Source organism: Canis aureus, chromosome 15 (genome assembly GCF_053574225.1).
Source record: "Canis aureus isolate CA01 chromosome 15, VMU_Caureus_v.1.0, whole genome shotgun sequence".
Taxonomy (NCBI): domain Eukaryota; kingdom Metazoa; phylum Chordata; class Mammalia; order Carnivora; family Canidae; genus Canis; species Canis aureus.
The window spans coordinates 59021055-59045628 of record NC_135625.1 but is presented as its reverse complement, the minus strand read 5'-3'; the positions used below and the strand labels follow the sequence as shown (position 1 = coordinate 59045628).

General features: G+C 36.5%; 1 protein-coding gene across 15 annotated transcripts in view; it reads right to left on the bottom strand.

Annotated features, from left to right (window-relative positions):
- Positions 1 to 24574, bottom strand: part of LUC7L2 (LUC7 like 2, pre-mRNA splicing factor) — a 62313-nt gene that overhangs the window by 18167 nt on the left and 19572 nt on the right. For 11 of the 15 annotated variants that reach the window (XM_077850105.1, XM_077850106.1, XM_077850109.1 and 8 more), the window contains 3 exons: positions 9911 to 10009; positions 5996 to 6106; positions 1661 to 1804 (listed from right to left, as the gene is read on the bottom strand). In XM_077850105.1, the coding sequence (XP_077706231.1) occupies positions 1661 to 1804; positions 5996 to 6106; positions 9911 to 10009 (354 nt within the window). Of the gene's footprint in view, positions 1 to 1660; positions 1805 to 5995; positions 6107 to 9910; positions 10010 to 12227; positions 12362 to 24574 lie in introns of all 15 variants that reach the window. The other 4 variants (XM_077850113.1, XM_077850116.1, XM_077850104.1 and 1 more) reach the window with 2 other exon arrangements.

Below are 24574 nucleotides of genomic sequence, written 5' to 3'. Positions count from 1 at the left end.
GTGTCATCTTCTATATGTCCAATCTGGGGTTTGTTCCTTTCCTCCTTCCTTCTTTTGGATTAAGTATTTTTTAGGATTCATTTTATTTCTATGATTATACTTTCCTCCCCCCACTGGTTTATCTTGAGTTCATAGTATTCAACTTTAACTTATAAAAAGAAGCTAGACAGACTTTTTATTAATATCAAAGGAGATTTCTTTTTTTTTTTTTTTTTTTAAGATTTTATTTATTCATGAGAGACACAGAGAGAGAGAGAGAGTCAGAGACACAGGCAGAGGGAGAAGCAGGCTCCACGCAGGGAGCCCGACGTGGGACTCGATCCTGGGTCTCCAGGATCAGGCCCTGGGCCAAAGGTGGCACTAAACCACTCAGCCACCAAGGCTGCGCCCTCAAAGGAGATTTCAAAGCAAAAGACATTACTAGGACACTTTAAAATAATAAAGGGTTTAATTATTAAAAAAAGACACAACAAACCTAAACGTGGATTAACCTAGTAACAGAACTTCAAAATACACGAAGCAAAACCTGACAAAATGGAAAGGGTAAGTAAATAAATCCACAGTTCGATGGAGACTTTAATACTCCTCAGTAAATAGAACAGAAAATCAATAGGATATGGAAGAGGTGAATAACCAATCAACTATCTTGACTCAATTAACATTTATGAACACTCCACTTAATAACACAGAGCATCATTCTTTTCAAATGTAGAGCGGATTCACCGAGACCATGTGCAGGCACAAAACAGGTACTGATGTAGCTAAGAGACCTGAAATCACACAAAATGTTCCCTCACTGCAACTGAACTAAATTAAAATCCAATCAGAAAAATACTTGGAAAAAGCACCAAATATACAAAAATACACTCCTAAATAATTCGTAGGTCAAAGAAACCACAAGTAATTAGCAAATATACAAATTGAAATGAAAATAACATATTAAAAAACAAGAGTAACGTATGAAAATATGTGGGATGCAGCTACAATTATGTCTAGAAGAAAATCTGTAGCATTCAATGGGCTAAAATCAATTATCTAAGCTTCGTCTTTAAGAGGGCAGAATAATAATTAAACTGAGGTGTGATACAGTTAAGAGCAATGGAGACTATGGCAAAACGGGAGAATACAATCCCATGTGAAGGTATCTGATTTTCTAACAAGTATCAGATGGTCCGAACAAAATAGAACTTTGTCTGCAGGGTATGAGATTTTGACCTGTGCTATGGAGAAAGAATGATAGGAGACTCCTAAAGTACCAGCAGATTGTACTGAGATGGGAAGAGAAGGGAGAATGCTATGGTTGGACAGGGGTAAAATCAAGGGAGAGAAGGGTACCATAGGAACCACATTTATGCATTGTGTGTGTGTGTGTGTGTGTGTGTGTGAGACTGTTAATGACAAGCTGGTTTAATTTCATTCACTAGTTATACATTTCAACAGATCAAAGCCTCTAAAGTAAAAAAAAAAAAAAAAAAAAGACCACCCACAACTTTGATGCATGATCCACTACTATGGTACAGACTAAATTTTTTTTTCTTTTTTTTTCTAAATTTTTAAAATTGGTTTAAATTGTCTTTACTAGCAATAACTTTTCAATAATTTTCAATCTAATATGTTTTGACAGTAAGGCTATACATATTACCATTAAGAATCTTCTCACCTCTGCTTCTCTTTTTTTTGCCCGTGCTTTCTCTACTTCATCCATTACTTTCTGGGATTCTTCGACATTTCCTTCAGCTCCCAGTTGTTCCACCTTGGCCAACAACTTACCAATTTCTTCATTTAATTCGTGAACACGTTCTGCCTAGAAAGAAACAGAAAAGAAGATCACGAATAAAAAGCAGAATTATCCAAGTTCAAATATTTCATAAATGCTTAGAAAAGACAAGTTATCTAAGGCAATAGGAGTATAACTAATGCTGAGTATATCATAAATGAACTGATGGAATATGAGGATGTTTTATGCCTACCTGTCCTCACTACAATGAAGTCAGGAACATAACTGAACTCAATTTAATTATTACTTTACAACCTCTACTTTGGCAGTGTATTCCAGGTATAAAATACCACTTCTTCCACAATCTACCCCTGTGTACCTTTCCAAACCATCTTTTGCTGTTCTCATTCATAACATAATCTATAACTATATCTAGTTTCCCAAATTTACTGTTTTTTGTCTCTGTGACTTTGCAGAGTGATGCCATCCCTCTTCCTGGGCTATCATCCCTTACCTCCCCTTGCCTGAACTCAGGTATATCTATTCATTCAACAAAATCCAACTATTCTGTGAAACATTCTTAATCAATCACATCTAAACTCCACTTAAACATAAGAGTGCCAAAACCTACTGTCATCTTTTTATCTTTCATAACATTATGTACATACCATACTTTCAAATATATACTTTTTTAAAAAAAAAGATTTATTTATTTATTCATTCAGAGAGAGAGAGAGAGAGAGGCAGGCAGAGACACAGGCAGAGGGAGAAGCAGGCCCCATGCAGGGAGCCCGATGCGGGACTCGATCCTGGGTCTCCAGAATCACGCCCTGGACTGCAGGCGGCGCTAAACCGCTGCGCCACCGGGGCTGCCCTAAATATATACTTTTCTACACACATACACACACACTTATGTATAAACTTTTATATACATATCTTAACACTTTGTAGATAGCTATTTTTATTTCCCATCTTTAGGGACACCTAGGTGGCTCAGGGTATTATACCAGAGTCCAGGAATCAAGTCCCACATCAGGCTCCCTGAGGGAAGCCTGCTTCTCCCTCTGTGTGCGTCTCTACTTCTCTGTGTCTCTCACGAACAAATAAATAAATCTTAAAAAAAGAAAAAAAATATGTATGTAGTTCTCATCTTTTATTTCCAACGTCCAACAAATAGCATAGGCTCAAACAGGAGTTATAGGAACGAACTGGCAGATCTTCTTTAAGACAATATATTACTTTAGAGTCCAACAAGCCTGGCTTATTGCCAAACCAATTATCAGCTATGTAATTTTGACCACAATTGCTTAACCTGAATCCACTTCCTCATCTGAGAAAAAAGAATAATACCTATCTCACAAAGTTGTGAGAAATGAGAGAAAATGTGCCTTACACACACTGCACAGCACATTACTGACTTTCAGTACACTACCATAGCACTGTGTCTCCCTTAGCCTTAGTTCATGTCTTTCCCTTGGGATTACTTTTTGCCTTATGATCTGTCCTCCTCCTCCTCACCATCATCCTGAGAATATAGTTCATTACTATTGTTTTAATGGCATATGATACCTATACAGTCTTTTTATTGGCCACAAAGTAAGTATTCAGGCTGTGTAGCCAATCATATTAGCAAAGACTTCAATTTCTATGGACATTCGATCACAACAAACTAGTGTGCTAATAATCTTTAGTTCTCAAATATCCTTCAATCCAAAATATTCATCCCTCAAAGAAATTTTGAACTCTATTTTCATTTTCTTATTTCTTTAGCAAGGTGGCATTTTTCTCTCAATAGCTGTTACAGAATGATTGGATTATGCCCCAAACTCTTCACCATTCCCTATATCCATTTCTTTGCTATATAATTAGTATCATATTCTGTTCTGACTTCGGCCATGTAACTGACTTTAGTTTAACAGAACAGTAGCAAACATGACAGAAGGAAAGGCTTAAAAAGCACTTGTGTGACTTATTTTTTTTTTTTTTTTTAATCTCTTCCACTACCATAAGAACATGGCCAGGCTAGCCTTAGCCTCATTTAATGGCCTTTGATCAGGGATCCCTGGGTGGCGCAGCGGTTTAGCGCCTGCCTTTGGCCAAGGGCGCGATCCTGGAGACCTGGGATCGAATCCCACGTCGGACTCCCGGTGCATGGAGCCTGCTTCTCCCTCTGCCTGTGTCTCTGCCTCTATCTCTCTCTGTGTGACTATCATAAATAAATAAAAATTAAAAAAAAAAAAAATGGCCTTTGATCAGAGGACATTTGAGTTAGCCCAACTGAGATAGCAGTAACTTCTCCATCAAGTTCAACCTAAACTCATGGGCTAATAAACACTTAATTGTTTTAAGTCACTGAGTTTTTTTTTTAAAGATTTTATTTATTCATTCACAAAAGACAGAGAGAGAGAGAGACAGAGAGAGACAGAGAGAGAGAGGCAGAGATACAGGCAGAGGGAGAAGCAGGCCCCATGCAGGGAGCCTGACGCAAGACTCGATCCCGGGACTCCAGGATCATGCCCTGGGCCAAAGGCAGACGCTAAACCTCTGAGCCAGCCACCCAGGGATTCCCTAAGTCACTGAGTTTTGAGGTAATTTGTTAAACAGCACTTTTGTAGTGACAGATAACCAATTACAATGCCCCATAAACCAAGATAGCACTTGTGGATCTTTTTCAACCATGACATTAGATCCCCACACTTTAGGATCCCATCTTTAGAGAACTTTTCAGAAAAAGTTGATTAAAAATAACTGCTTCCTCAGAGCACCTGGCTAAGTCGGAAGAGCATGCAACTCTTGATCTTGAGGCTATGAATTCAAAGTCCCATATAGTGTGCAGAGATTGTTTAAAATAAAAACACATCCTTTCCACAAAGGAATCCACTTCCCTTTGTACATACATCTCTGAGAACTATATTTAATGTTGTCATCCAAACTCTATCTGGGTAAACTCTTTGTCTCCATTCTGCGTTTGCATAAAATGTACAACCTATACTGAACAGCACAAAATATTTCAAAGTATTAAGTCATCAAATCAACAAAACACAAAGTATGGGTTATTTTATTTTAAGCTTCTGATTAGAGGGATGCCTGGGTGGCTCAGCAATTGAGCATCTGCCTTTGGCTCAGAGCATGATCCCAGAGTTCCAGGATCGAGTCCCACACCAGGCTTCATGCAGGGAGCCTGCTTCTCCCTCAGCCTATGTCTGAACAAACTCTGGATATTAGATAATATTAAATTGTTAACTTTATGGATGTGATTTTATGGTTCTGTTTTAGAGGTGAAAAGATGTGACATCTGGAATTTGCTTTTAAAATAATCAAACGAGAAAAAAAACTGATTACGAACCCTTTGGGATTTATTATTCCTTTCTTTCTAGATTTCTTAATTTGCATTTTTAAAGTTTATTTATTTAAGTCATCTCCATACCCAACGTGGGGCTCAGGCTCACAATCCAGAGATCAAGAGATGCACGCTCTACTGACTGAGCCAGCCAGGCACAACTCTTTCTACTTTTTGCATACTAAGTTTACAACAAAACCAAAATTTTTTTAAGTAGGCTTCACACCCAGCTTAGAGCCGAACTCAGGGTTTGAACTTATGACCCTGAAATCACGACCTGAGCTAACAGATCAAGAGTTGGATGCTTAACCATCTTGGGCCACCCAAGTGCTCCCACAACAAAATATTTTTTTAAAAGTGGTGGGTATAACAGAACATCTAAAGATCACTCAAAACTCAACATTAAAAATAAGCAATCCACTTGGAAAATGGGTATAAGACATACAGACATTTTACTAAAGAGAGAACATGTGCTGAGTGAAATCAATCTCAAAAGGATACATGATTCCATTTATGTAATATTCAATAAAATAGCATAATTATAGAACTGGAGAATACATTAGTGGTTGCCAGAAGATAAGGAAAGGACGAATTGATATGGCTATAGAGATGTAAGAGGGAGTCTCATAGGGATGCTAGAGTGAAATAACTTAATTATGGTGGTAGTTACTCAAGTTACTTACATGTGATAAAACTGCAGAGAGTTACACATGCACACACAAGTACACAAATAACTGGTAAAAGCTAAATAAAATGTTGTGATCGAAAGTGTACTACCGTTGTATAAAATATGAACATAAGGGGAGCCTAAGGAAGAGTTCAGAGAATTCCCTATATGTCTTTGCAATCTGTGAATATAATTATTTTAAAATAAAAAGTTAAAATTAGTGAGCTGAAATTATATTTTGTAGTACTAATGAAATGACTGAAATTCTTACCTTTGCTGCCACTTCAGCACTAATCTCTTCTTGAGTTTCTGCTAGTCTTTTCTTAGCCACTTCTGTTCTTCGATCACAATCTGCAATGAATGACTGCAGATGATCCATAGCCTGCAAAGTTTAATTAGAAAACAATTATTGCCAGAAAAACCAACTTTATTCAGAAATATCTTTACGGAACACTTGGGTGGTTCAGAGGTTGGGCGCCTGCCTTCAGCTCGAGATCCCGGGATCCGGGATTGAGTCCCACATCAGACTCCCTGCATGGAGCCTGCTTCTCCCTCTGCCTATGTCTCTGTCTCTCTCTCTCTCTCTCTCAGGATGTATCACTCATGAATATCTTTATTCTAAAATTATACTTAATTTTCTGTTTTTTTAAAGTAGAGGAGCCCAATGCAAAGCTTGAACTCACGGCCTTGAGATCAAGACCTGAGCTGACATCAGGAGTCAGACACTTAGGAACGCCTGGGTGGCTCAGCGGTTGAGCATCTGCCTTTGGCTCAGGGAGTGATCCCGGATTCCTGGATTTGAGTCTCACACTGGGTCCTTGCATGGAACCTGCTTCTCGCTCTGCCTGTGTCTCTCATGAATAAATAGATAAAATCTTTAAAAAAAAAAAAAAAAAAGGGTCAGACACTTAACCAGCAGGGCCACCCACATGCTCCTACACTTATTTTTTTAAATGCTAATAGTGTAGTAAAAGAGTAACAAAAGCAGATTCAATTATGAATCAAAAATACTAGTCATCACCTATCATCCTGGCAAAGAGTAAACATAAATAATTCCCAGGAAAGGTAAAGCTACAAGGAAACTGACACTCATATTCCACTGAGTGCAAATCAGTCCAGTGTTTCAAAAAGGTAACATGGTAACTTGTGTCAAAAGCCTTAAAAATGCTCCCTTAGTCATTTTCCTTCCAGAAATGCCTTTTAAAAAGTAATCAGATATTTAGAAGGCTTAATAGTCAAAGATGTTCCCTCACAGTGTTATTTTTAACAGTGTAAAATTATAAATACATTAAATATCTAGGAAATGTAGAAATTTTTATCTTTAGCCATTAAAAAAAGGTTTTAATAGAACATTTAATGACACAAGAAAATGTTCATGATTCATTTGTAAATAAAAAGCATGTTACACAGTATCATATGCCATAAAATTCCAATTTTGTAAAATAGAGCAGAGAAAAAAGTGGAAGAGCATATATAAAATTTTAACAATAATTCTTTTTGAATATATTTTTAATAACGTTTTTCTGTGCTTCTCAAATTTTCCACAATGAAAATGCTACAATCAGGAAAACTTGCTTTCTTTTCAAAGAATAAACCAGTGACAATTTTAGCAATTTCTACATTGTAAAAATCCACTTCGATAATTGTATTAAAGATTTTCACCAAGTATTTATTAGTATGTCTGTAATTAAATAGTAATTCATCTAAAAGGAAACTTTTTAAGATTTATACCCAAGTCAAGCAATTTGGACTTTCGTATCTTACTGTACAGAAATATAGCTAATTTAAAATACAAATGTTTAATTAAAAATACCAATTTATTTAGCACATAGCAAATTTTAAGAATTTCTTGAAAGTAAAAAGCAACAGGCTCATTTGAAAGCTCTTATCTGTGACAACAAATAAATAGTTAGCTCTTTTAATTTAAAATTAAACTTTATGGGGCACCTCAGGGAGTCATTGGGTTAAGCATCTGCCTTTAGCTCAGGTATGATCTCAGGCTCCTAGGATGGAGCCCTGAGTCAAGTGGCTTTTTTTATTACAGTTTTTTTTTTTTTTTTAAGATTTTATTTATTTATTCCCGAGAGACACAGAGAGAGAGGCAGAAACACAGAGGCAGAAACACATAGGCAGGGAGAGAAGCAGGCTCCTCAAGGGGAGCACAATGTGGGACTTGATCCTGGGGCTCTGGGACCACCTATTGAGCCAGAGGCAGATGCTCAACCACTGAGCTACCCAGGTGTCCCAAAAAATTGTTTTAAATAAAATTCATCTTTAAATTCACAACATTAATCTATTAAAATTTCCTTACAGGAAGATAAAAGTGGCATTTCAAAGCAGTGAGAGGAAAAAGATGGACTAATCAATAATGCTGGGTCAACTACACAGCTATCTGGAAAAAGACAGTTAAATCTATACCTCAATTCCTTAGACCAGCACAAATTTAAGTTGGTTCAAAGATCTAAGTGTTTAAAATGAAGCCATAAAAATACCAGAAGAAACCATGAGAACTCTAATCACCTCAAAATAGGGAAGAGCTTTTGAATTAACACATTAGAAATTTTTAAAGCATTGATAAATGAAACTATAAAAATATTCTGCCAAGGCCCACACCAACTAAAAGAAAAACTGGGAAAAAAAAAATCCAATATATTATCTATGAGAAGGGGCCGATTTTCATAACATGTAAAGTTAGACAAGTTAGAGAAATGTAAATATCCAAGATTAGCCAACAGCCAAAAACTAATTGTACATGAATAGTTCACTGAAAAATAGATATTAAATATAAGAAGTATGTTTAAACTCACTCATAAGACAAATGCAAATTAAAATTACATTTATATTCCACATTTCATCTACCAAAGTTGCAAAGGAATCTTTGACAAACACACCATGTCACCATATAGGAAGTAATTTCACAAATTACTGGTAGAAGTATAAATTGATGTCTCATAGAGAATAACTTGGCAAAACTTTTCTTGGACTTGGTTATTCTATTTCTAGAAATTTATTCTATAGGTACTTGATATGTAGAAAGAAATAATATATTACCATACTATAATGGTAAAATATGGAAAATGACCTAAATATCCATACCCCTAGATCTAGATGATGGTTTCTGCTGTATTTTATGCCCAGAATATATTAAATCAAAATCCAATTTAAGATGTCTCCCACCCAACTATTTAGCCTCATGTTAAATTATGTTTACATAGATTTTTTTTTTTTTAACAGAGAAAACAGAGAGAGAGAACGTGCAGGGGCAAGGAAAGGGAGAGAGAATCTTAAGCAGGCTCCACGCCAAGCGTAGAAGCAGATGTGGAGGAGTTGTCTGGCTGGCTCACTCGGTTAAGTATCTACCTGCCTTTGGCTCAGATCATGATCCTGGGCTCCTGGGATCCAACCTCACATTGAGCTCCCTGCTCAGCAGGGAGTCTACTTCTCCAGCTGCCCCTCAACCTCACTTGTGCTCTCTCTCAAATAAATAAAATCTTAAAAAAAAAAAAAAAGCCAACGCGTAGCTTGATCTCTTGACCCTGAGATTATAACCTGAGCTGAAATCAAGCTGAACACTTAACTGACTGAGCCACCCAGGCACCCCTGATTTTCATTTCAGTTAGCAGAAATTCTTAGAAAAGAAGTAAATGGGGGTGCCTGTTTTATCTTTCAAACCAAGTAAAATACCTATCACATCTTACTAATAAAAAGTTATAAGATGTATGCTCATTGTTCATGTAATGCTAATTGGTATGTTCTATATAAATTTTTAAAGTTACATTTACAGATACAAAAATAAAAATGTGTAAAAACTCAGTAGATTTTTTAACTCAGTAGATTATTAAAGGGCCTTAAATACACCAGAAATTTGTTGTTTACATGTGCTTAAACTAAGGTTTCCTTAATCATTACAACTTTACTGGAATAGTTTAATTTTCAAAAGAATATATGTATTGCATGATTTTTACAAATTTTCTTAAAATACTGATTCACATTGTATTTTTTTTAAATGTTGTTAGTCAAGAAAATATATGACCTAGAAAAAAAAAGATCTTAATTTAGTACTGTCCTTCATTTAACTACAAAGAAGATAATTTGCTAAGAGCCTTTTCCTATAGAAATATTAATCCACATTCAAAATGTTTTACCAGAAAAAATAATCTAACCCATTAAAGCAAAAGACACATACATCAAGTTCAAAGAAAAAATCTTGTTCTTTGGACGCAATTTCATAATCTGCTCTTAAAGCCAGGTCATGAACTTTCAGACATTCTCCAAGATCCATTCTCTGGGGGGGAAAAAAAAGATGTATTATTGAAACAGTAAACACATTTTTTTAAAAAATTCATAAACAACCACAGTTCTCTTCAAAATACATATTAAGTCTTATTGATGTTATTTACAAAAATTTCACAGACAAGTATAAAACTTGGTGCCAGAAAAAAAAACAACACACCGATTCTGTCTACTAACAAATGGGAACAGTGATCACTTTTGTACTTAAGAAGAGATGAGGAAAACTAAAAATCTGAAAAAAAAAAAAATACCTTCTAGCATCTGTATCAAAACAAATTTCACTTAGCCTATTAACAAAGATAACGTTAGCTTAAAATCAAACTAAAAGAATATGTAAACCAAATTGCTGAACTATAGTTAATATTCTTTAAAGAACATTCTAATTAAAAAAAAAAAAAAAAAAAAGAACATTCTAATTTCCCAATAAAGATGGGAGTCCTCAAACATTAGACCAGTTATCTTGATAAGCATTCCAGACAAGACTAGGTGAACTAGTAAAAAGGACTAGATAGAACTTCACAAAAACCAAGTATCAAACCCTATTTATAAGCATGTATCAGGAATATAAAATATACTCCCATTTAGCCTAGGATCCTCCTACTTGGAATTTCAAGCACACATTATTTATCAAATTAGAGGTTTTCTCCTGAGACAAAAGTTCCTAAAAACCTATTTTACGTGCATCTGGGAACTGATAAGATCTTTCAGGAACTCCGTTAAGGGTAAATGGGAAAAACTTGGGCTAGACGCAAAGATATTTACAAACGTTATTAATGGATGAGTCAAGTAAAACAGATTTTTCCAATTGGAAGTATGCTATCCTATCAATAGAATGTCTGAGAATTGCTGAAAGGTTGGTAAAAAGGGAATACAATAATTTAAAATAGTAAATACCGCCTTTGGTTTTGTTATACAAACTAAGTATAAAGTTAAAATATGACAACCATTATAGTAGTAAAGCCATTCTGTTAATTAATGAATGGTGTACCCACTTGTGCCAAAGCACTATGCTAGGGGCTAGGGACACAGAGTTAACCGACACTGATACTCAGAGTCTCTGACCTCACGGAGCTGACATTTAGAGGAGGGGAAACAAAAATTAACCACGACTGTGTCTCTGAATACAGTTAAGTGGTTTAATAAAATGGGAATGATCCCATTATGATGGGAGGCTACTAGACAATCTGAAGAGGATATATTGAAATTGGATTTAAAACATGTGAGGGGGCAGCCCTGGCGGTGCAGCGGTTTAGTGCAGCCTGCAGCCCAGGGCATGATCCTGGAGACCCGGGATCGAGTCCCACGTCAGGCTCCCTGCATGGAGCCTGCTTGTCCCTCTGCCTGTGTCTCCGCCTCTCTCTCTCTCTGTGTGTGTGTCTCTCATGAATAAATAAATAAAATCTTTAAAAAAAAAAAAAACATGTGAGGAAGCAAATTAACCTTAGGAAAAGCTAAGAAAAGAGTGCTTAAGGTTTTACAGAAGATTTAGGAGGCAGATCTTTAAAAAAAGCCAGTGTTAGGCAGAGGGAAGTTTCTAGAATCAAGGAACAGACTACAATATCAATAGCACATAGGTCTGGGCCTTAGTTTGTATATAAGTACCTAGAAATGAGTTTAACTTTTTTACCAAAAACCTGGATATAACCAAGGATATCAACACTAATTTTGTACAATATCCCAAGCTAAAAAAAAACCCCAGTGAATTCACTGGATTAAGATTCAGAAGAACTGGGGCACATGGTTGGCTTAGCTGGAAGAGCACATGACTTGATTTCAGGGTGGTGAGTTTGAGTCCCAAACTGGGTTTAGAGATTACTTAAAAATAAACTTAAAAACAAACAAACAAACAAAGATTGAGAGACGCCTAGGTGGCTCAGCAGTTTAGCGCCGCCTTCGGCCCAGGGCATGATCCTGGAGACCCGGGATCAAATCCCAAAATCCCACATCGGGCTTTCTGCATGGGGCCTGCTTCTCCCTCTACCTGTGTCTCTGTCCCCCCTCTCCCCCATGTGTCTCTCACAAATAAATATTAAAAAAAAAAGAATTGATAAATCATATAAAATTTAAAATAAATATCAAGTCTTATAGTCCCATCTAAGAAGACAAATTTACAAATAACTTAGCTATGAGTAGAAAATTAAGACAAACGAGAAACATACTAGTCAAAAGTAAGGGTTACAGTGTGCCATGACTGAGATAAATTAACTTACAGGGCATGGTATGAACAAAGTGAGAAATCTCTTGCTGAAGGCTAGCAAACACCGCTCTTCCAAAAGATACATTCTGTGTGCTAACACATTTCGAAGGGATATAAGTAAGTTAGACCAAGTGTTCCAGAACCAAGCTGTTCCAAAAAAACCCAGGACAGATGTGATTAGTCAGGGAAAATCAAAATGTGAACCTAGTCCTCAATTAACTAAAGAACTTTTCAGTACGAAACAACAGTTTTTTTTTTTTTAAGATTCATTCATTCATTCATTCATTCATAAGAGACAAAGAGGCAGAGACACTGGCAGAGAGAGAAGCAGGCTCCATGCAGGAAGCCCAATTTGGGACTTGATCCTGGGGCTCAGGGATCACACCATATGCGTGAAGGCAGACGCTCAACCACTGAGCCACCCAGGTTTCCCCAGAAACAGATATTATGGCCCCAAGGCAAGGGACTTGAGTCAGATTTTAACTTTCTCTAAAATTAAAAAAAATTAAAAAACAAAAACAAAAAAAAACCCCACACACAAAAAATACCAACTTTCTAATGATCAAAGCTTTCCAAAGATAGAATAGACTTTCTCAAAATTTAGTGAGTTCCCAGATAACTGAAAGATCCTCAAACAGTTCTAGGATATTGAGGAAAGAATTCAACTATCAGGTAGCTTCCTTCTTCCAACTGTGACATTTTAGGACTACCTAAAAAAATAAGTTTCTCTGTAAAACTAATTACCTAATTAGACTAAGTACCTCGGTTATTACATAAAAGAATGAATGGGAAACTATAGACAATGTCTTCAAAGTTATCCTTTGGAAAATAATAAGGAATAGTCACCAGTCTTGTAAATCCTCATCCCACTAACGGCTCTCATGTATCACTGCGTTGCTGAGCATGCTTAGATTTTTCCAGGCCCCACTAACTCTCATTCATAAGCCTATGGATTAACTATGTCTTTCAGGGACAATAAACAGCAACTGAAACTTGACATTGATGTGTGGAAATTCAAAACTGCTTATTAAAAGCAACATTTTAAAAATGCTATAGGAAAAAACGTAATGCTCCTAAAATATGCAGGAAAATAAGACAGTAGTGAAAAAAGGAATTGTAAAAGAGCACTGTTACCATCACTGCTACACCTGTGTGTGTATTTAAGTAGGCTCTATGCCCAACATGGTGCTTGAACTCACAATGTCATGATCAAGAGCTGCATGCTCTACCAATGGAGTCAACCAGCCACCGCAGTGTGTTTCTTAATTGATATCTTAACATTAATCTCTCTAACAGCTCCCTTTGTGTGTGTATTTCTATAGCTATAGTTGTTAAAGGGATGCTATACTTATTTCCTAAGATGTTATGATGCCACAGTTGGGAATGCCATTGATCCAGTGCAGTGGTTTTTAACTTGGGTGATATTAATGCAAGCTTTTGAATATAGGTCCATGCCCTACCCGCCAAAGACAGAATTGTAAAAGAGCCCCAAGTATTTTTAATGTACAGTGTTGGGAATCACTCACTGATCTAATTTTACTCCCAATCTACAGACAAATGAACTGAAGCCCAGAAAGACAGACTTATTCCAGATACTAGAAAATCTGGCTAGACTGATTTCTCGTCTAGCCTCCCCCTTTTGTTTAACCATGCTAGTGATCTGCACAGAGCAGATAACCAAAACTACTACTACTGCCTTTCCTCCAGTTATCTCCCTTTTCTTTATCCTCTACTTAACTAGATTTCCAATCTGTTCGCAATAAAAACCTCAAATTACTATATAAATCTTGTCTCACTGTTTAACCTAAACATCTCTATTGCCTACTCATACTACTTATTGGCAGGAATTCAAGGCTTTTCCTCTACTCTTTCTTTAAATTTACATCATACAACCAACCAAAGGAAAAAAAAAAAAAAAACAATTATGCGGGTCAAGAACAAGATGACCACCAAAAAGGACACAATTATACCACTGGTGTAAGGGAGGAGTTTTGGTAAGAAAAGGAAAGTTGGCGGGGGGGATATGCCTTGGAGGGGAATTTGTGGAAGGGGTAAATTTTTACTACCTCACTAGGCATGTGAGCTCCACAAGGACAAGTATTTTCTTTCTGTTTTATCTACTGTGTAATTTGCCTCTTACATGGGAATGTTTAAGAAACATTTGTTGAACGAATCAAACTGGTCAAATAGGACAAAGAACATTTGGCATGGGGGCCCTGAGCTTTATCAAGGGTGGTCAAGATAAAACCAAGTAAAAAAACTGACCTGAGCTCTGGAGGGAAGGTCTTTTTCACCTCTCCAATGATTATCAATTTTGCCAGAACTCTCTTCCTTCCTAGGTATTTTATGCTACTCTTCTCTCTTACTCCCTATGTGCTACTGTCCTCCAGGAGGTAGACTGCTTGGACTTGACAATATCCTGGGCCATAAACTCTGCAGCTTTACATTCTAGTCTAGCTTACAATAGTAGATTGAGGGGGCCAAAATCCTAGGAGGAAGGGGATACCTGTAATTGGGGGCGGGGGGGGGGGGCTGGAATAGCCTCAGTGCTTATTCTTCAGGGATCTAGCAGGGCAGTAGGTATATACAGATTTCCAGAATTCTAGAACTAGTCATCAATTTTCCTCTGTCCATAACATCATGACTAAACATGTATTCTGGCATTTCATACACACAAGGAGTATTTAAAATAAAGAACAAGCAAGCCAAAACAAACTCCACAACTACCTGCCAACATAAAAGTGAGTGAAATGCAAGTATGCCCATATTAATGCTCTCCAAGATCACAGTCATCTAATTTAAGCCACCAAAAAGGGAACCATGACAGAACCACATCATGACCTCTGGACAAATCCTCAAAAGCTGAATCAATCCTGACTTCACCTCTATAGTTTCAATAGTGCTTTGAACACTCAGTGCATAGATATACTTGCTGCTTCGCTAGTTAAATAAATGAGCTTCAAACTGAACAAACAAAATAAAATGCTTGGTTATTTAACTTATAATGGCTCTATTTGTAATGAAAGCCATAGGAAGCATTTTTAAATTTTTAAATTTAATTAGTAATTGACTTCATAATTCCATTCTTCCCCACAAGTTGATCCCTGGTATTTAAAAAAAAAATAATAAATCTAAATTCTTAGATTGTAAATGGGAAAAATGCTTACTTTTAATAGGAAAAATTCAGTTCTGGATTTTGTCTTCTCCATCCTAAATCCATTTCCTCTGTGAAGTCTTGACTAAATCACTATACCTAATTCTGTAACTTCTTACAACTTGTCAGCATTTTATAATTTTATATTTTATTTTTTATAATTTTATAACTTTACTATTTAACAAAGTTGATTCTGTTAAGGGCTTTTCTAGGTGTTCTTTTGAAATGTCAAAAATGAGGGCTCCTGGGTGGCTCAGTGGTTGTGAGCATCTGCCTTTGGCTCAGGTCACAATCCTGGGGTCCTGGGATTGAGTCCTGCATCAGGCTCCCCACAGGGAACCTGCCTCTCCCTCTGCCTATGCCTTTCTGTGTGTCATGAATAAATAAATAAAAATCTTGAAAAAAAAATTTCAAAAATGAACATTGTCTCCTCAAGTGGACTTTAAGCTTCACAAGGAAAATGGTTTCTCTTATTTTTCCCCTCCTACATAAAAGAGCAGGTTTTATACAACTGAATAAATGTGATGATTTAAGGAACTCCAAGAACTTGCAGAAACAAGGAAATAAATACACAAAGTCAACAAAATTTTAGCAATGATTTTTTTTATGTAAAAAATTAGAAACATTAAGAGCCTAGCAATGGGGTTTTGGTTAACTGAATTACGGAACAGTCATACAACATATTATATAGCCATTAGAAATTATGAACTTGATACTAAGTGGAAAAAGAGATGGCAAAGAAAATTAATAAAAATGCCATTTTTGTAAATTCATGTAGACACTGCTGTGAGAACTGGTTTGATATTGGTTGAATTAAACACAATGAATTATTATGTATTATTCTTATAGGCAGAAAAAAAAAATCAATGAAGCCACTTTAATTTGGCGGGAAAAAAACCAGGAACAGAGGCATGCAGAAATTACATCAAAATCAATAAACATGGTATTATAGTAGAGCAAATCAAAGGGTTGACCTACACATCTGCGTGTACTGCCAGCTATAAACTGATGGTAGTAATATATTAATGAAAAAATCAGTGAAACTAGGCATAGTAATCACTTCAAGAACTGTAAATATTCTTGCTTTGTTGTATTTACTCAGATCAACGAGTTAGATCCTAAAGGGAGTTATAAAACAGTATCAAAATATAATTCCTGCTATCAAGAAATTTTTATTCTCAATGAAAAAAATGAAGACATTAAACTAGAGCAACAGTTGCAAATATACAAATAGATACACATGCAAAGATTTCATTGTGACACCATACACCAAAACCAAAAACTATTCAAATAGTCATTGAATAAATGATTTACGGAATAGCCATATTATGAAATATGCAGTCATGTTTTTAAAATATAGACCACTATTTGGAAACTTCTCCAAGTAAAGTGGGGAAAAAAAAAATCAACATAAATGCCATTTGTTAAAATACACACAGGGGAGTGAAAAAGGTACATTGTTGACAGGCTTTGTGTCTGGGATGGGAGATGATATATAATGGGAAATACTCATGTTTTATGCTTTTTCCACTTTTACTTGAAAACTATATTGTCTAAAAAATAAGACACTCAGCAACTTAGAAGACCTCCCCCTTTGCATCTTATTATCCATTTAACTTTGAGAAATTTACTTAATCTCTCTGAACTTCTCTTTTCTCAAATACTTCAGGATTACTTCTTCATCAATCAAATTACAGACTCTGGGGATCCCTGGGTGGCTCAGTGGTTTAGTGCCTGCCTTTGGCACAGGGCGTGATCCTGGAATCCTGGGATCGCGTTCTGCATCAGGCTCCCTGCATGGAGCCTGCTTCTCTCTGCCTGTGTCTTTGCCTCTCTCTCTCTCTCTCTCTCTCTCTCTCTCTCTGTCTCTCATGAATAAATAAAATCTTAAAAAAAAAAAAAAATTACAGACTCTAACTAGATTGTGGAAGATTCTGAATATGAATCAACATGCAGACTTTATAGGAAAAAAAGAATGCCTGACAACCTGGACAGAAATAGGATATGATAAAATCTGTATTTTAGAAGCATTAATACCACACTACTGGATGGACTGACAAGAAGAAAGAGGTCAAGGGTGGGATACACTATTATGAGACAGAAACAAAGCCATAGGGTCAAATTAGAAAAGAGAAAGCAGGTGATGGAGATAAAATAGGATAGTACAGAAGAATCCATTAAGGATCTCTGAAATCATCAGTTCCATCACCACCTGCCTACAACAATGACATCAAGGGTCAGAGAAATCGTAAAATCATAAGCCTAAGATTATAAACCAGCAGGAACAGTAAAAATCTAAATCCAGTACTCGATACAGCTCACTATTCTTTCCATAACACAATGACTTCCAATTAACTAATTAAATGGAACTATCAACTAAACAATTAACTAAATGGTAATGAAGCATGGAGAGGAGAAGGTAAGGAGTCTCATCATGGCCTCAAGTATTTCAAGCATGAGCAATGACGCCACCAAGACAAATGACTAAATCAAATGGGAAGAGTCGGTCTGTAACAGGAAATATCGTGTTCTGGACATGTTAAATGTGATGTAACAACAGGAAATCTAAATAGTAGTGTCCAGTATGCCACAGATGTAATACTAAATTCACTAAAGGCTTTTTTTATCCAATTAAGTCTTCCAAGCACAGCTTTACATATTCCTCCTTAGAATTACAGCTCAAGTATTCTTCTAAGAGACCTTCTTTAACAAATTATATAGGAACACCGTATCTGGAGCACCTGGGTGGCTCGCATCATGATCTCAGGGTCCTGGGATCGAGCCCTGCGTTGGACTCCAGCTCACAGGGGGGCCTGCTTCTCCCTCTGCCTCTGCTTGCTGCTCTCCCTGCTTGTGCTTTTTCTTTCTCTCTCTCAAATAAAATCTTTAAAAAAAAAAAAAAGAGCCCCAAATCTGACTTCCCTAAGTCAACTTATTAACAACAAAAATACTGAAAAGTACTTCTAAAGAACAGTGCCACCTGCAAGATCATAATATATTATCACAAGAAAATTTAATATTAAAGAGGGAGAAGATGAAGAAGAATGCTTAATAACAGTATAAATTTCTATTATCATACTTAAAAATTAAAAACAAACACTACTGCTTGGTAAATTTAACTTTCTAAAAACCACCTTCATTACAGCAATAGTTTCACTGTTACCTAAACTGGCTTTAATTCATTTATTTATTTACACTGCTTAGTTTAAAATAATTCTTCCCATGTGTCTTCTTCTTAGGTTTTCTTACACTATTTTAGGAGTTTCAAGACAAAGGTGAAAGACATCAAAACGTAACAAACAATAATTTAGATATAGCAGAAAAATAGCAGGGAATCAAAGAATAGACAGTGATATTCATCAAGTACTAAAAGCAATACATACCAGCTGAAGAAAAAGTGACACAATGGCATGACAGCAGGACAGAGCATAGGAAATAAAAAGCTGTCGGACCACGTGAATCCTTTTACATGCCCTCCAATGCCAATGCTATTTTCTAAAAGACAAATCACCTACACTTTCTCACTTCTCGCACCTTCGCTTTCTTCCTTCCTCATATATATAAAATCTCTCTTCTATCCATGTTCAACATTTGATTCAAGCCCCAGCTCAAAAAACAAGAGAAAGCCCAGTATAATACAAAAAAAACCTTGAAATAATAAAACCTGGGTATGCACTCAAGTTACGCCATATTGCCTTAAAATAAAAATTAAGGTATTTCTTTCTTTTTTTATAATTTTTTTTTTTTTTTTTACATTTTTATTTATTTGTGATAGTCACAGAGAGAGAGAGAGAGGCAGAGACACAGGCAGAGGGAGAAGCAGGCTCCATGCACCGGGAGCCCGACGTGGGATTCGATCCCGGGTCTCCAGGATCGCGCCCTGGGCCAAAGGCAGGCGCCAAACCGCTGCGCCATCCAGGGATCCCTAAGGTATTTCTTTCTTAATTTCAATCCTGGTATTCAAATTAAGTCCAACAGAAGTGACAGGTGAAGAGGAAAGGGACACATTGCATGCAGAGTAGATGCTGCTTTTTACCACTTCCTATTTATTAACTGCCCATTCCCACTCATATGCTCTCCACTTCCAAGTCCATTCTTCCCTGAGTGGATAAAGAAAAATAAAGCTCGTCTCCCAGCTTTTAATACTGTTTTTGAAAAACATAGCATGAAATAATTTCTTACCATTCCAAATCAAGATATGCAAAGATACCTAGATAATATTAAAAGAAAAGTCCTTGGGGCGCCTAGGTGGCTAAGTCAGTTAGGAGGCTGCCTTCACCTCAGGTCATGTTCCCAGCATCCTGGGACTGCCTTGCGTCTGGGCTCCCTGCTCAGTGGGGTCTGCTTCTCTCTCCCTCTGCCCCTCTACTCTGCTTGCCACTCTACTCCACTCGTGCTCTATTGCGCACTCTCTCTCAAGTAAACAAAATCTTTTAAAAAACAAATTCTGGGATCCCTGGGTGGCGCAGTGGTTTGGCGCCTGCCTTTGGCCCAGGGCGCGATCCTGGAGACCCGGGATCGAATCCCACATCGGGCTCCCAGTGCATGGAGCCTGCTTCTCCCTCTGCCTGAGTCTCTGCCTCTCTCTCTCTCTCTCTCTCTCTCTGTGACTATCATAAATAAATATAAAAAAAAAAAAATTAAAAAAAAAACAAAAAAAAAATTCCTTGCTGAGTGAAGTAAGTCAGTCGGAGAAGGACAAACATTATATGTTCTCATTCATGTGGGGAATATAAATAATAGTGAAAGGGAATATAAGGGAAGGGAGAAGAAATGTGTGGGAAATATCAGAAAGGGAGACATAACGTAAAGACTGCTAACTCTGGGAAACGAACTAGGGGTGGTAGAAGGGGAGGAGGGCGAGGGGTGGGAGTGATTGGGTGAAGGGCACTGGGGGTTATTGTGTATGTTGGTAAATTGATCACCAATAAAAAATAAACAAAATAAAAAAACTTAAAATTCAAAACAACAACAAAAAAAAACAAATTCCTTGACCTAGAAAGAATATACTATCCAATTGAGAAGAGAGGAAGAGAGAACACGTATATAAATAAGATAAACTAAAACGCCTACTCAGTAGTATGGAGAGCAGGCACCACACAGGGGTTCAGAGGCTAACTAAAAGGCTATAAGCTCAGGCAATCAAAAGTAGCAAGCCAGGCAGGATTTAAGTGGGTAAAGGAGAAAAGATATTCCAGCAAGAGAAAAAGAGACAAAAATGAGAATCATGCTGGGGAAGGAAAATAGTGAGAAAATGAAGAAGTCAGTCTGGTAAAAAGAAAAGAACCAAACCAATTTATTATTCATTCAAGAAGAGGTAGACTGGGGGCTAAGGATTTTAGATTTTTGACCATACGTACAATAGGAAAACACCAAAAGCTTCTGTGAAGAAGCAACATGTGCCAAGTTCATTCCCACTCAAAAATGACTGGCTTAAGTTTCTGAACATTTAGATCTCTTCAAATGTCACTTTATCAAAAGTTTTCTCTAACCACCGTGAGTAGTCCCTGGACCACGGTCTCAGACAGTCTAAATTATCTAACTATGCTTTTTTTTTTTGTCCTAGCAACTTAAATCACTACCTGAAATCACATTATTTTTCACTTAGCTGTGTGTCTCTCACCATGAAAGGAGAAACCTATGTTCACTTCTGTATCCCCAACATAGCAGTAGGTCCTTAATAAGTACTTGTTAAATGAATGAATGAATGAATGAATGAATGCTTATCTTAGCAATCAGTACCACTCTTTGGGAGCACCAAAGAGATGAAAAAATAAATTACTTTTTGAAGAAAAATTTTTTGACTTTTACTGTAAATTCTTTCTCTATTTAGCCCACCTTCCTCATCTTTTTTGATTTCTTCTTCTTCTTAATTTCAATATTAAATTTCATTACTCCAAACGCTATTATAAATACCAGAAAAGGGAAAAAACATAAAAACCTAAGTCTCGAAATTTTACAAATTATGTTATCCAAATACATTAATATACATGCCTATATTTTTTATCCTGTAAGGTCTATGGGACAATATACATCCAACATGTTTTACTGTATATGGGTCAAAATAAAATATCAAATGCTTTTACTATTCCCTTCATGAGTGAGAATCATCAAACTAAAAAAGATTTCAGTAAGTCATCTGTCTTGCCACCTGCACATTAAGGTAAAACTCATCGGTTTGATAAATATTTCCAGTGACAGTCTGTGACTTTGCTTGATATTTGTGGTTAATCCCCTGGTACAACAAAAATATGTGTTTCAAGTTTTCATTTATTATCATGTATCTGCTGCTCTATTCTGTGTTCATTGTTTACACCCTCCAAATGATGCATTTATAATGCCATCTTCTCTTTTTCACTGAATAGCCTCAAAGACACACTAGTTTCTATAGACATCTTAAAACACAGTTTATAAAACCGTACATCTCTCTAAAACAGATCTGAGGAGTTCAGGGAATACTCAGAGGATGATTTGAGGTTCTCAGATAATAAGCATTGAGAATCACTGTACAAAAAAGCAAATATGACACCAAAATATGTTAACCAAGTACTAGACTATGAAAAACAATCCACTTTAACAGTAACTTCCAGATCTCATTCTACTTTGCCTGGTCTTTAAAACTTTCTATTTTTTCAAGACTCATTCTATCAGATAGGTCCAAGATTTAAAATTTGTTTCAAAAAATCAAACAAGGGCAGCCCCAGTGGCTCAGCAGTTTAGCGCCGCCTTCGGCCCAAGGTGTGATCCTGGAGTCCCGGGATAGAGTACCGCATCGGGCTCCCTGCATGGAGCCTGCTTCTCCCTCTGCCTGTGTCTCTACCTCTCTCTGTGTCATTCATGAATAAATGAATAAAATCTTAAAAAAAAAAGAAGAAAAAAAAATCACTTCCATAAGCCTCAAGTGTATTACTTTAAGTATATAAAATGAATGACTACAAGATTATTTAGTATGACAGAAAAAAGTTATTTCCCAAGGGCATATGCACCCCACGTTGAATAGTTCAGGGTATGTGTGTGCCAATTTGCCAAATATACTATAAACAACATTGAGGACTTGGTTTTTATAGTAGCAGGAGGCTTGGGTGGCTCAATGGTTGAGCATCTGCCTTTGGCTCAGGGCCTGATTCTGGAGTCCTGGGATCAGGTTCTGCATCAGGGTTCCTGCATGGAGCCTGCTTCCCTCCTGCTGCCTGTGTCTCTGCCCTTCTCTCTCTCTCTCTCCCACTCTCTGTGTCTCTTGTGAATGAATGAATGAATGAATGAATGAATGAAGTTTAGTAGTAAAGTTTTAATTATTCACTGGGAAGCTTTTCATGTGCCTCTGACTTCCTAGGCGCCAAAGGTGTTTTTGGTTTACACGATCTCTAGAAATGCTTGTTGAAGGAATGCACATTTTTATAATTGACTGAAGAATAAAATGCAAATAGCAAAATCTGCTTAATACAAGGACATAGTATAAGATATACTTCGAGAGCCAAAACTGGTTAAACTTAAGACTGGAAAAACTGGCATTTTCACAAATTGGGCAGCTCAAGAAATTGACCTGTCATAAATTAAAAATAAAAAAAGTGAAACCAATCATCTGGGCTATTGCTAAGAACTGTTAAAAAATACCAAAATTGTCCTAAACAAACCATTTCTGGGGAAGAAATTTTGAGTTTAAAATATCTAAAGACTAACTTTTTCACATCTGCATGTGGAGCTACTACTACTGTCATATTCTGATAAGCAACAAAACCAAGATACTCTCCAGCTCCTTATATGTTAAAAGATAACGCATTTTCCCCTAAAAATCATTAATTTTTCAAACTCAAGTTAGTTCTGCAACAGACTATTTAGTGTTTTGCTTTGGGTGGATCGATAATTCATTCAACACAATGGAGGGACACTGTTCTAGATGCTGGGGACATAACACTGAACAAAACATCCCTGCCCTTATTTTGAAACTTACATGCTGGTTGAGAAAATTTTATGGTTTCATATCACTTATTCTGCTTTTACATACTTTCATGGCACTTTTATATATGTACTATCAAAGGGACTTGAAGAGTTTTAAAGTTCAGGCTTGGATGTACCTAAGTAACTGATTTAAGACGAGCCCTTAAACAGAATAGTTTAGAGATGCAATAAAGGACTTTCAATTAGTAAAAAAGTACACTTTAGATAAAAACCAGAACCTACTGGGGCACCATAAAATCAACTCAGTATTTTTGACAATATTCCTACCTAATGACTTCAGAAAGGCAGAAAAAAATTTTACTTTATTCCTGTCTCTAAGTATTTCTCAATTTTAAGCTTTAAATTCTATTTCTGGGAATGCCTGCCTGGGTGGCTCAGCGGTTAAGCGTCTGTCTTCGGCTCAGAGCGTGATCCTGGAGTTCCAAAATGGAGTCCCACTTCGGGCTCCCTGCATGGAGCCTGCTTCTCCCTCTGCCTAGTCTCTACCTTTCTCTGTCTTCTCATGAATAAATAAATAAGATCTTTAAAAATAAATTGATAAATTTCTGAGGAGAACCATTTTTTTCTAAACAAAATTTTGTGGAAACTCCCTTTACTTAAAATGTGCAAAATTCCAGTTGAAATAGAAAAAAGACTGGCCTGTCGCTATATCCTTAGTTCATGAAATTCCTCCAAGGACACTTCAAAAACATCTGAAAGTCACTGCCCTAAGTAAATGTGCTATCTATAAAATTAACAAAAACATTTTTTAAAGTATTTAATTAACTCTAAGATTCCTGTGTAGTATAACGTACTATATAATTCTCTGTGAGACCTGTGACAAGCACAATTTCTCTGAGCCTTAATTTTCCCCATCAATGAACTGATGGCCTTACACAATACAAAATGGCCTGTCAACCCTAAAATTGTACTAGGATGAAGGCGCTACAATCAGTAGTGGTCATCTCTAATTTTAGGACAGGCGCATCATGACAGTATACATTTTCATCTCTGCAGATCTTAATTTTGTTTCTGTTATCAACTCTGCTTTAAATTTAATGCCTCTAAATTATTAGCACTACACATCTTTTTTCCAGATCACAAGAAGCTAGATGGAAAGATTTTTGTAAGCACTTTAGTGTACTCTCTTTCTTCAGGGAAGATCTGTACTAGAAATAAGGTGTTCTGGGGAAAAAAGGACAACTTTGCTTAGGTTTTTTGTTTTGCCTAAATCTCAAAGGGGATGGCTGCCTATGGTTTGCATAGTG